The sequence below is a fragment of the Amphiprion ocellaris genome, chromosome 3 (genome assembly GCF_022539595.1).
Source record: "Amphiprion ocellaris isolate individual 3 ecotype Okinawa chromosome 3, ASM2253959v1, whole genome shotgun sequence".
In the NCBI taxonomy this organism is placed as follows: domain Eukaryota; kingdom Metazoa; phylum Chordata; class Actinopteri; family Pomacentridae; genus Amphiprion; species Amphiprion ocellaris.
In genome coordinates this window covers 39,627,260-39,639,534 of record NC_072768.1, presented here as the reverse complement: position 1 = coordinate 39,639,534, position 12,275 = coordinate 39,627,260, and the positions used below count along the sequence as shown (strand labels likewise).

The 12,275-nt window shown below is 40.0% G+C and overlaps 1 protein-coding gene across 8 annotated transcripts in view; it reads left to right on the top strand.

Moving 5' to 3' along the window:
- The window catches only part of mical2b (microtubule associated monooxygenase, calponin and LIM domain containing 2b), a 99,485-nt gene that overhangs the window by 55,898 nt on the left and 31,312 nt on the right, over window positions 1-12,275 (top strand). For 5 of the 8 annotated variants that reach the window (XM_055009348.1, XM_055009349.1, XM_055009351.1 and 2 more), the window contains exons 13-20: window positions 1,862-2,061; window positions 5,342-5,424; window positions 5,924-5,992; window positions 6,335-6,463; window positions 7,166-7,345; window positions 7,454-7,687; window positions 7,762-7,881; window positions 11,143-11,619. In XM_055009348.1, the coding sequence (XP_054865323.1) occupies window positions 1,862-2,061; window positions 5,342-5,424; window positions 5,924-5,992; window positions 6,335-6,463; window positions 7,166-7,345; window positions 7,454-7,687; window positions 7,762-7,881; window positions 11,143-11,619 (1,492 nt within the window). Of the gene's footprint in view, window positions 1-1,861; window positions 2,062-2,585; window positions 3,724-5,341; window positions 5,425-5,923; window positions 5,993-6,334; window positions 6,464-7,165; window positions 7,346-7,453; window positions 7,688-7,761; window positions 7,882-11,142; window positions 11,620-12,275 lie in introns of those variants that run through there. The other 3 variants (XM_055009350.1, XM_055009352.1, XM_055009355.1) reach the window with 3 other exon arrangements.

Genomic DNA, 12,275 nt, shown 5'->3' with positions numbered 1-12,275 from the left:
ACTAGATTTAGCTGCATCGTGCTTTAGAAATTAGATTATTGAGACTAAACCAAATCAGCTGGTGTCAAAATTTTACCCCTTACTTCATAATAACCTTGATTTTAAGCTATTAACGAACATCACATAAAGGCTAGGTATGCTAGCATGCTAAATATTAGCATACTATCAGGGTAAATTCATGTAAAACTTGAGGTTCTTTTGTGATGTTTTGGGTTCATTAGATTAAATCCTTGAATCAAAACATTGTGGAGCTGGAAACAACAAAAAAATGTGTATGCTCACATGCTAGCATCTTCTCCTCTTATTGTTAGCTTCTCATTAAGCTAAATGTGTAGCACTTATACTTCCAGATATGTTTGTTTTTTACAGTACTAATTCTCGGCCCATGTGGGATGAATCTTGTTCCTTTTTATTTTCACCTGGTGACTAAATTTTACCCTTTATTTCATAACAACCTTAATTTTAAGCTATCAACTGACATCACATAAAGACTAGGTATACTAGCATGCTAAATATTAGCATTTTGTCAAGCTAAATTAATAAAAATATTCAGTTGGAGTTCTTTCATGATGTTTTGGGGTTCATCAGGTTAAATCCTTTAAACGTACTGAGCTGTACACAATGAAATATGTATGCTGGCATGCTAAATATTAGCATCTTATCAAGCTAAATTCCTGCAAAGCTCTCAGTTGGGGTTCTTTTGTGATATTTTTTTCGTTCAATCTGGTTAAGTCTTTAATCTGGAACTGGAAACAAAAAAATGTGTATGCTAACATGCTAGCGTCTTATCGTCTTCTCATTAGCATCTTATCAAGCTAATTGTGTAGCACCAATAATTCCAGGTTTGTGTGTTTTTTCCAGTTCTTTGCAGTGTACTGAATCAAACACGTTTAATTATCCTCGGCCCACATAGGATGAATCTTGGTGTTCCTTTTTATTTTAAACTCGTCACAAAATTTTCCCCTTTACTTCATAACAACCTTGATTTTAAGCTATTAACCAACATCACATAAAGGATAGCTATGCTATCATGCTAAATAATAGATTTTTATCAAGCTAAATTCATGCTAAAGTGTCTTGTGATGTTTTGGGGTTCACAGGGTTAAATCTTTTAAACATAATGAGCTGTAAACAAAAGAATGTATTTGCTAGCATGCTAAATATTAGCATCTTATCAAGCTATATTAATGCAACAATCTCAGCTGAAGTTCTTTTGTGACGTTTTTGGGTTCATCGGGTTAAATCCTTGAATCTAACATTGTGGAACTGGAAACAAAAAAATGTGTGTATGCTAGCATCTCATCATCTTCTCATTAGCATTTTATCAAGCTAAATGTGTAGCACTAATAATTCCAAGTTTGTTTGTTTTTTACATTTTTATGCAGTGTACTGAATCAAGCACATTTAATAATCCTCGGCCCTCATAGGAAGAACCTTGGCGTCCCTTTTGTTTTCACCTGGTGACAAAATTTTACCCTGAACTTCATAACAAACTTGATTTTAAACTATTTATCTACATCACATAAGGGCTAGCTATGCTAACATGCTAACATGCAAATATTAACATTTTATCAAGCTAAATTTATGCAAAAGTCTTTTGGACTTCATCAGGTTAAATCCTTGAATCTAAAGATTATGAAACTGGAAACAAACAAATGTGTAGCACCAAAACCACTATTTTAATCTATCACATGAAGGCTAGTTATGCTAGCATGCTAAATATTAGCATATTATCAAGTTAAATTAATGCAACACTCTCAATTTACTGTTGACCTTTTATGGTTCTTGGAGTTTAGCGTGTTACATTCTTGAATCTAAACATACTGAAGTGGAATTTACAGATTTTTATTTTCCATTTCAGCGACTTTGACTCTCTGAATGAAGAGGACGTGGCGGGAAGCAACCAGCTGGCATTCGACGTGGCCGAGCGAGAGTTCGGCATCCAGCCGGTGACGACAGGGAAAGAGATGGCCGGCGAGGGCGAACCGGACAAACTGCTGATGGTTCTTTACCTGTCCAAATTCTACGAGGCGTTCAGGGACTCACCGGCAAACAACAACGGTCAGAATCTAAACACAATCACAGCTACTTCAGGAAACTTATTACACACTATGAGAAAAAAAACATTTATTTCAAGTATTTTTCAGCAGTAGAAGCCATGAATGATGTTTTATAGTTAAATCTTGGTATTTCTAATCTCCTACTGTTTAATTTGAATAATTTTCAAGAAACCACGATGTATTACACGATTAGTTCATGGACCATCGGAAAGTTAAAACTCCACAGATTTTTTACAGTTTCTGGCTCCAATAAAATATAAAATTTTGATTTATTTTTTCAAGAAAAACTGTCTCAAATGATTAGTTCAAGGACTGTTGAAAATCAGATATTTTTTCAGTTCTTACAGCGTCTGCCTCTGCTATACCATCCGACTAAAGGAACAGATTATTTTTAAAGTCACTCCAGCGTTTTCATTCAGACTGTTGGACCAGAACTTCCCTCTAACCACTGAAATATGTTAAACATTGCAGCGAACCAAAAAAAAGCTGTGAAAACAGAATCTCTGCTCCCTTTGTTCCGAACAGAAAGTGAAAAAACATCCAGCTGGGGTTTGGTTTTCTGGATTCTGCTCCTCGTGTTAAATTACTGAATCCTCTACATGAGCTGAAGTTACGCAACTGTGGTGGAGAGTTGCTGCCAGAGACCGGACTGGAATGTGAGCTATGTCTGAGGAGGAAACGTCCAGCTCTGGGCACGTTCCCCCAGCGTTGTTTTAACGTTACTGAGCAGGAGAAACCAAACCACTGTCATCAGGAAGCAAAACTCACCTCTGAAGTAGAAAGAAAATCCGTTTCAGGCTGTTTGCTGAGAATCTGCTGCATTAACTTCACACTTAAATGAGGCGTTGTGCTTTAATATCAGCCTCAGATTGTGTGACGTACAGTGCAGGGAAAAAGTGTTTGCCCCCTTCTTGTATTCTTCTTTTTTTTTTTATATTTCCCCTCACTTAACTGTTTAAGACCATCAAACAAATTTAATATTGATGACTAAAGTAAACACAAAATGCAGTTTTTAAGTGATAATTTAATGTTTGAAAGGTAAAAAGCGATCCAAACCTACCCAGCCCTGTATGAAAAAGTAATTGCCCCCCTTGTTCAATCATGAATTAACTGTGGTTAATCACATTTTTTGGAAAGCGAGCTTGATTTCACCGACCACACCCAAACCTGATGACCTCCAGACCTGTTCAATCTAGAAATCACTTCAATAGAACCTGTCTGACTAAATGAAGTCCACCAGAAGATCTCAAAAAGCTGCACCAAAATGATCCAAAGAAATTCAAGAACAATTGACATCTATCAATGTGGAAAGGGTTCCAACAGCACTTCTAAAGCTTTAGAACTCCGGAGAACCACAGTGAGAGTCATTATCCACAAATGGAGAAAACATGGAACAGTGGTGAAGCTTCACTACCAAAATAGACTCAAGAACACAGCGATGGCTCATCCAGGAGGTCACAAAGGAGCCCAGGACAACATCTAAAGAACTGCAGGCCTCCCTGACCTCACTTAACATCAGTGTTCATGACTCGGCAATAAGGAACCTAAACCCATCAACCTAAGGTCCCCCAGCAACCCAAGGTCCCCCAGCAGCCCAAGGTCCTCCAGCAGCCCAAGGTCCCCCAGCAACCCAAGGTCCCCCAGCAACCCAAGGTCCCCCAGCAGCCCAAGGTCCCCCAGCAGCCCAAGGTCCCCCAGCAACCCAAGGTCCCCAAGGTCCCCCAGCAACCCAAGGTCCCCCAGCAACCCAAGGTCCCCCAGCAGCCCAAGGTCCCCCAGCAGCCCAAGGTCCCCCAGCAGCCCAAGGTCCCCCAGCAGCCCAAGGTCCCCCAGCAACCCAAGGTCCCCCAGCAACCCAAGGTCCCCCAGCAGCCCAAGGTCCCCCAGCAACCCAAGGTCCCCAAGGTCCCCCAGCAACCCAAGGTCCCCCAGCAACCCAAGGTCCCCCAGCAACCCAAGGTCCCCCAGCAGCCCAAGGTCCCCCAGCAGCCCAAGGTCCCCCAGCAACCCAAGGTCCCCAAGGTCCCCCAGCAACCCAAGGTCCCCCAGCAACCCAAGGTCCCCCAGCAGCCCAATGTCCCCCAGCAGCCCAAGGTCCCCCAGCAGCCCAAGGTCCCCAAGGTCCCCCAGCAACCCAAGGTCCCCCAGCAACCCAAGGTCCCCCAGCAACCCAAGGTCCCCCAGCAACCCAAGGTCCCCCAGCAGCCCAAGGTCCCCCAGCAGCCCAAGGTCCCCCAGCAGCCCAAGGTCCCCCAGCAGCCTAAGGTCCTCCAGCAGCCCAAGGTCCCCCAGCAGCCCAAGGTCCCCCAGCAGCCCAAGGTCCCCCAGCAGCCTAAGGTCCTCCAGCAGCCTAAGGTCCTCCAGCAGCCCAAGTTGACCAAGGTCCCTCAGCAACCCAAGTTGACCAAGGTCCCTCAGCAACCCAAGGTCCTCCAGCGACCCCAGGTGCCCAAGTACCAGCTCCAGTGACCTCAGATGGTACACTATCCATTCAAGAAGCCAGGCTACCAGCCCAAGGTGCTATGCCAGAAACCCCATTAGACTTCTCAGAAGTATTTTTTTGTTTTGGTTAAAGTTAAAGCTTACATTTTGTCATTTTTTAAAAAAAATTTGACATGTAAAATATAAGTGATTTTGATCAAATATCCTGATAAAATTTGGTTTATTTCTGTTACTGAACCACGCATTACATAGGATTAGTTCCAAAACCGTCAGAATATTAGAAATTAGCCATTTCAGTCTGTTTTTACAATTTCTGCTGTCAATAAATGGTGTAAGAAACTCTGTCAGAACCCCAAAAATAGTGAATATCCAGACAGAATCTAAATCCGCTGGACATATTCATGATTTTCATGGAAATGGAACTGAAGTACTGATTTAAGAAACACTGATTCGGCACAGATTCTTGTATACGTTGTGTTTTATTTATTTATTTTAAATGTTTTTTTTTATTATAGTTAGTGTCTATCACTGCCGGTCACAATCAGAAATGTTGGACTTTTTGATTCTTCTGCACTCAGGTGAGTTTTCAGGTGAAGCTACTGGTGGATATTTGCTCAAACTTCAGCTGGAAAACGAGAAAAATGACGTAAAATGTTCAAAATGTGCAAAAAAAACAACGTTGAACCGATGCTGCTTAAAAAAATCACCTGTAAACACGACTTTTACTGGTTTAATGTGACTTTTCTGACCAGAGGAAATGTGTTTTTATTTAAAACGTCAGATTAAACTGTTTTATTGGAGTTTTCTGAAAACCGAATGTCTCTGTGTTTGTTTTTCAGTTTCAAGAGAAACCGACGAAAACGGAGAAGAAAATAAAACCAACCACAGAGTCGTGAACCAGCAGAGGAAGAGGATCCCCAGGGTAATCATGATTTATTCTCTAAAATCTGAATATTTAGGAGGCTTTATTTCTATTTACTGAGAGCTCTGATGACTGTTTATTAAATAAAAATAATTAAAACCATGATTAAATCCTATAAAACCAACCGATGCCTTAATTATCTGAAAATATCTCAACCGTCATGCATCTATTAGCACAAAAAACAGAAGGAATGTGAAAAATTCAGATTCTATTGTTATTTAAATAGGTTTCCAGCGAGATAATTTAGTATTTTATCCCCTCATTATTTAATGATTGTAGCCACATAGAAAAAAAATGAGCATTTTTTTGGATTTTTGTTGATATTTTGTCTCTTACAGTTAAAATGAAACTTTTAAAATCTCCATGAAGTAAGCAATCAAATAGTTATTTACCTCTGGTGTGTTTTTATAGTTTTTACTGCATTTTTACAGAATGTAAAAATTTAAAGTTTCAGTCATTTTTAATGAGTCTGTCTTTCCTCTGATGTCTGATTTTTCAGGACGACAAGAAAGTGGAAGAAGATTCTGTTAACAAGAGACGACGGAAAGGAAACAACTACCTCACAGAGGTGAGTTTAGGAAGAAACCTGACGTCTGAAGGATTTCATTCATCCTCAGATTATTAGAACAGTTTCTGAAATCTTGTTGCTCAAACAGCCTCAGATTTTAATGTAAGGAAAAACCTGCTGAAAATGGGTCAACAGGAAATTTACAAAAATAAAAAATCTCACAAACTATTTGATATATTCATCTAAAATTCCACAGATATCTTTATAAATATCTATAATTTACAGATCAGGGCTGGTTTGTTAGAAGATGATGCGATAAACCAGCTCTTTAGTTTCCAACAGCTTCATTAACGGCCTTTTATTCTGTTAATTAATCTCTTCCTCTGTCTTGGTGCTCCTCAGCTGTCCTGCCACAGTGCGCCTCCTGCTGGTGAAGACAGGGAACTGCGGGAGAACAAAGTTCGCTCGATGGCGACTCAGCTGTTGGCCAAGTTTGAGGAGAATTCATCGACGGGAAAGATCCGCAGGAAGGTGAGGAAAACGAGGAGAACTTTCTGTTCTGGTTCTTTATTTGGAGGAGGATTGCTTCTCTGTAACTTCTTCCGTTCTTTTGGGGGTTTTTTGTTTGTATTTCTGCGTTGTGTTTTCCTGTGATTCTGCTGTTCTTCTCTGGTCGGGTCTACCTCGTTAAAAATGTGATTTTCCTTCTTGAAGAATGAATAATTAAATGAAACCCTCAGAATAATTTAAATGTTTGCAGCAGAAGAGTCGACTGTTGGTGGATTTCTGTTTCCTGACTGTTGGTCTCAGCTCTCGGCTACGTTGATGACTGGAGAATTTCTTTCTTTTTGCAGACTGTTTATTTAAGGAGAGAGACGTTAAATAAAAAGAGATTTTGATGAAATATTCTGAATTTAAAGCTGAGATTTGATTAGTTTTTCTGACAGATTTACATCATAGACGATACTTTAAAGGAGCTTTGGAAAGTTTGAAATCTTTCCTTTACTTTTCTTTCATTTATTTTCCTTTCAGTTATTTTCTTTCCTTTCCTTATTTCCTTTCCTTGTTTCTTATCATTTTCCTTATTTCATTTCCTTCCCTTTATGTCCTTTCTTTCCCTATATCCTTTCTTTTTTCCTGATTCCCTTTCTTTTCCCTATCTCCTTTCTTTATTTCCTTTCCTTCCTTCTTTATTTCCTTCCTTATTTCCTCTCCTTCCTTTCCTTCCTTCAGTCTGATGAGGATCCTTCTTTTCCTCCGTCTCCTTCCTCCTCCTCCTCCCCTGTTCTCCTCCCCTCTGATGATGATGATGATGATGAAGAGGAGGAGGAGGAGAATCCTCGTTTTGCGAAGCCTAAACTTGTCGCTCCTCCTCCTCCTCCTCCTCAGCATCCTGCTCGTCCCAGATGGCAGGTACGTCTGCTCACCTGTTCTCTTCCCACATTATCACCTGTCTCACCTGTTCACACTCTACTTTCTGCTTCTACTTCCTGCTTCCTGTTCTTCTTCTGTGGTTTCCAGCCGTCCATCTACCTGCAGCTCCTGGAGAATCCTTCTTCTGTGCTCCAACAAACTGCTTCCTTCCCGTTATCTAAAAGCTCTGAGAGCAGCTCCAGTCGATCCCCGTCTCCTTCCAAATACCTGTTAGCCCCGCCCACATCCCTGATAGCCCCACCCACCTCACCTAATGAGCACCCAGAATGCACCTCTCCTTACCCCCCCGACGGTCCGAGCGTCGGTCCGTCCTCCCATCAGGTGACTTTAAAGCCTCTTCTGTTGACTTTCTTGTCCTTCTTCCCTCTCTGACGGCCGGCTGCTGTTTCCTTCAGAGAAAACACCAGAAAATGTCATCCAGAGAGTTTTCCAGACGGACTATCAAAGAGCGAGCCGACCTCCTGTCCTCCATGTTCACTGGGTCCAACAAACCTGCTGCTGTTTATGGCTCGCAGGTTGTTCATGAGCGTTTCCAAGCTTTAGTATCACCGCAGCATGTTCACCATAATAATACAGTAACATCTAAACATCTGGAGGCTGATGCATGTGTGGGTGAAACAGTGTTGAGTAGTTTCACATTTTTTCATTTGTTTATTCGAATTGTTAGGGCCCAAAACACTGAGGGTACGTAGAACTCTGTTGGAATGCAAGAAATTGCATTTTTGAGGGCATAAATATGCTCAAAAACTCATGAAAACTGGTGAAAAATGTGATGTTATGGGGAAAATGGCTCCATAGCGCCCCCTGCAGCATCACTATGGACAGGATGTTTCACCTACATCTACAAAATTTGGTGGCCATATGTAGTCCATCACAGGGTTTCCTCTACATTCATTCAGCAGCAGCGGGTCGCCATTCCTAAATCTGAGCCGCCACCCCTTCAAATTTCTTTTTCTTTTTTTTTTTTTTTTTTTAAATTGTCGCAAATACTCCACCTCCGCATGTCTCCACCTTCACAGCAGTCTTGCACTGTGTCAGGTTCTCGCGAGTCCCAAGGTAAACTACAGATAACTATCTTGCTCAGTATCTACTCTTTGATACATCGGGTTAATACAATGGTAATTACTCAAGAGAGCGCAGCCTTGAAAGTGACGTCACGTCAAACATCCAGACAGCAGGTCAGAGAGTCAGAGGAGTGTCGTCTGGGAAAACAGGACAGTGACTTACCGGAGAAAAGTTATTAGCTTAAGACAAGTTAAACAGACATTCTCTAAATATTGATTCCCAGTAGGGCTGCCACAAACGACGCATCGACGAATCACCTGAGCACGATACGTCATCAAAAGCGGAAGTGAGCGCGCAATGCAACAGAAATCACCGTCCGAGTGGAGCGCCGAACACGCATGGACATCCGCGCTGTATCGTGCATATATAGTATATGCATATATTATATATATGCACAATACAGCGTGGACATCCGCGTTTACGATACAGCGCGGACATCCGCGCCGCATCGTGCATATACTATATATGCACGATACAGCGCGGATGTCCATGCGTGTTCCGCGCTCCACTCGGACGGTGATTTCTGTTGCATTGCGCGCTCACTTCCGCTTTTGATGACGTATCGTGCTCAGGCGATTCGTCGACGCGTCGTTTGTGGCAGCCCTAATTCCCAGCTAACGCTACGTAGCATATCGGTAGCTTCAGTTAATTAGGCCCAGTGCCAACTCAGTGTTGCTAATGTGAGTAAACTATTGATAGCATTAAGATAATATCTACACCATGATGTAACATCTGACTGCATTTTCAGATGAGCTTGTTCAAATATATATATATATATATATATATATATATATATATATATATATATATATATATTTTTTTTTTTTTTTTTTTTTTTTTTTTTTTTTTTTTTTTTTTAAACATTCAGATGCCTTTAAAAAGCCATTTTCAACTGGCCATTCAATAAATAGTAAAAGTAAAATCTGCAGTCAAATGTCATTCGTTTCGCCTCCACGGCTCCCGGAGAACCTGCCAAAGCTGCTGAAAAAAAAATCCGAGAGGAAACACTGCATGAGGATACATAAAGAAACCTCTCGGAGCCACACCCTAAACCCAACAGGAAGTCAGCCATTTTGAATTAACTATGTGATTTTTTTTGTTATTTTTGCTCATTTTGGTGGTTAACTCCTCATAGGAGGTAACTCCAAGACATCTCAAAATGTTCCAGTATATAAACCACACCTTAATAATGAAAAGTTGTCAAAATCTTCCTCAAAACTCGAAGGGCGTGTCCATAGCCTCCTGAACTTTGATGCTTCACCATGATACAGGAAGTGCTGTCTAACTGCCCTCGATATGCTCCAATCTGCCTCAAACTTTACAGGTTTGATCAGAGTCCTGCCATGATGACATCCTTATCTTAATATCCATTCACAGTCATAGCACCACCTGCTGGCAACGGGAAATGACATGGACCATTGGTACCCAGTTGACCAAATTAACTTTAAATGTGATGACAGAAACCTTAAGATGTTGATGATGATTGGTGAAGAAAATGGTGACGTCATTAAACGTCGTGTCTGTGGCAACTGAAGTGTTTACAAGATCCAGTCTTGACCAAACTTCATTTGCTGGACAAGAGTCAGTCATAGTGCTACCTTTTGGTGACAGGAAGTAACAGGCATTACGTTTGCACGTACTGTTGCTTTGTGATATAATCCTTGAATTTGCTCAGCTCAGTCTCAACACCTCTACATGCATTTGTGTACAACGACCCGTTTGACGCTCCTTGCAGCTTTAATTGTTGCTTTTCTTATGGGAGGTTAATTTGCTGCTTTTCTTGTTCATTTGGCTGCATGTGATCATTTGCTGTGTTTTCTTTGTCACTAAAATGGTTTGAAGTGTGTTTGAATCATCTAAAATTTGTATGTTGTAGGTGTTGAATTCATTTTATTGCTGCCATATTTTAAAATCTGGAGGTCAGCATCAACTAACACACTTTTCCCATTTGTTTATTATATAAAAGCTCTTGAACTAAAAGAGAAATTCAACTTTATTTACAATATAAAATTCATACAAACATGCAGGCCAAAGGTTAAAAGATAAAAATAATACAGTGTTGGAAATAAGTAGCTGTCAATAAAATACTATATATATAATTTTTGTTAATTCGTACTTTGTGTGTGTTTTTCTTTTACTGGATCAATTAACAAAGCGGAAAAATAGTTTTAAATTCCTAAATAATTGTTGAATTTATGGCAAATATCAGTAAAATAATTAGATGTTTTGCTGATTTAAAAACAGTAAGAAATAGTGTAATTTTACAGTCAAACATAAAGATTAAATTAGATTGACAGTTTCGGCCTGTTTTTTAATTTTTTTAAATTAATTCCTTTTTACAGTTAACATGTAAATTAATACCTTTTTCCACGATTAAGTAAAAACTGTAAAATAACAATAAACTGATCAAAAAATGAGTTAAAAACATTCCTTTTTTACAGTGTAAAAAGCTTTGTTAGCAATATTATAAATATTATTGTGCACATAATTCACAAACCAACAAAAACTACGACATGACATCACGATTTCTTCTCTGAGAGTTTTGTAAAACAGTAATTTCAGGATAATTTAACTTTCAGAGATAGTTTGATGAAAACCTCTTTGTTTAATTATAGACTTTATGTTAAGACGAAGTTTTGTTTTTTTTTTTTAATACAGTTTCATCCTTTTCTTCTGCTGCCTCTAACTTCAGTCCTGCTCCTGTTCTGTAGGTGGAACCTTCTACCTCCTCTCCTCCTCCTCCTTCTTCTTCATCACCTCCTCCTCCTCCTCCGTCAGTATCTAAGAGCTCCAGTATCTTCTCTGTGGTCCATCCAGTTCCTGATCCCACCATCCAGGCTGGTTTCTCCTCTCTTTCCCTCTACAGTCCTGGACTAAAGGACAAGACTTCCTCCTCCACTCCTTCATCTCGTACTGACTCTGAAAACACCAAACAAATCTCCTCTGTTCACGTCGATTCCTCCGCATCCGACAACAAAATAGCGGCTCGTCTTTCTTTGCCTCGCTTAGACGAGAACCAGAACATCTCCTCTCGGTTATCAGACACAAACATCACCCCGTCTTCTCTCGATGAAAACACCAGGAAACACCAAAATTCACAAAACAATCAGGAAGATGAGCAGGAGACGATCCATAAAGCTGCTCGGGAGACATTTGATGATAACAAATTAGCTGAAAACAATCATAAGGTAACAAATTCTTCATGCAGGTCAATGGACCGTTAGTCCAGGACCTTTAATCTGAAAATCTCCAGAAAGTCTATCACTGCTGGGTCAGTCCAAGTCGATTCAGACATTTATTCCCAATTTTGGCTCAGAAACTAAGTTGTATGAAGTATTTCGGCTTAATTTTGACAAATTTCTCACATTTTCAGACCTGAAACTTTTTCTATTATCGTCCTCAAAACAATAAAAAACACATGAAGTTGTTTTCAGGGTTCAGTATCTCCAGAAATAAAACTCCTACAGTCATGAAATGTGATGAGGAGAGACAGAATAGTTTCATCTGATCAGAATGATTGGATGGATCCAACAGAGGACATATTTTTAATTACTGGTCCTTAAAAATGGGGAAAAAGCAAAATATTCAAACCAGGTTGGTATTGTGTCTCCATAAAGTTCCGGTAGGTGTATTTAGATATATAAATGGATCCATAGTTCTACTAAAATACAGTCTTTGGTCGACATTTCACCAAAAAACATGTCCAAAATGGCTCAAAATTGTCCTAAATTAGATAAAGATGGTACTGAATGACTTGAAACTGGTCCAAGAATAATTGAAAACCGTCTGAAATGACCCAAAATTGTCCAAAATGTCAAAAATGAATTATTATTGGCCCTTGAAA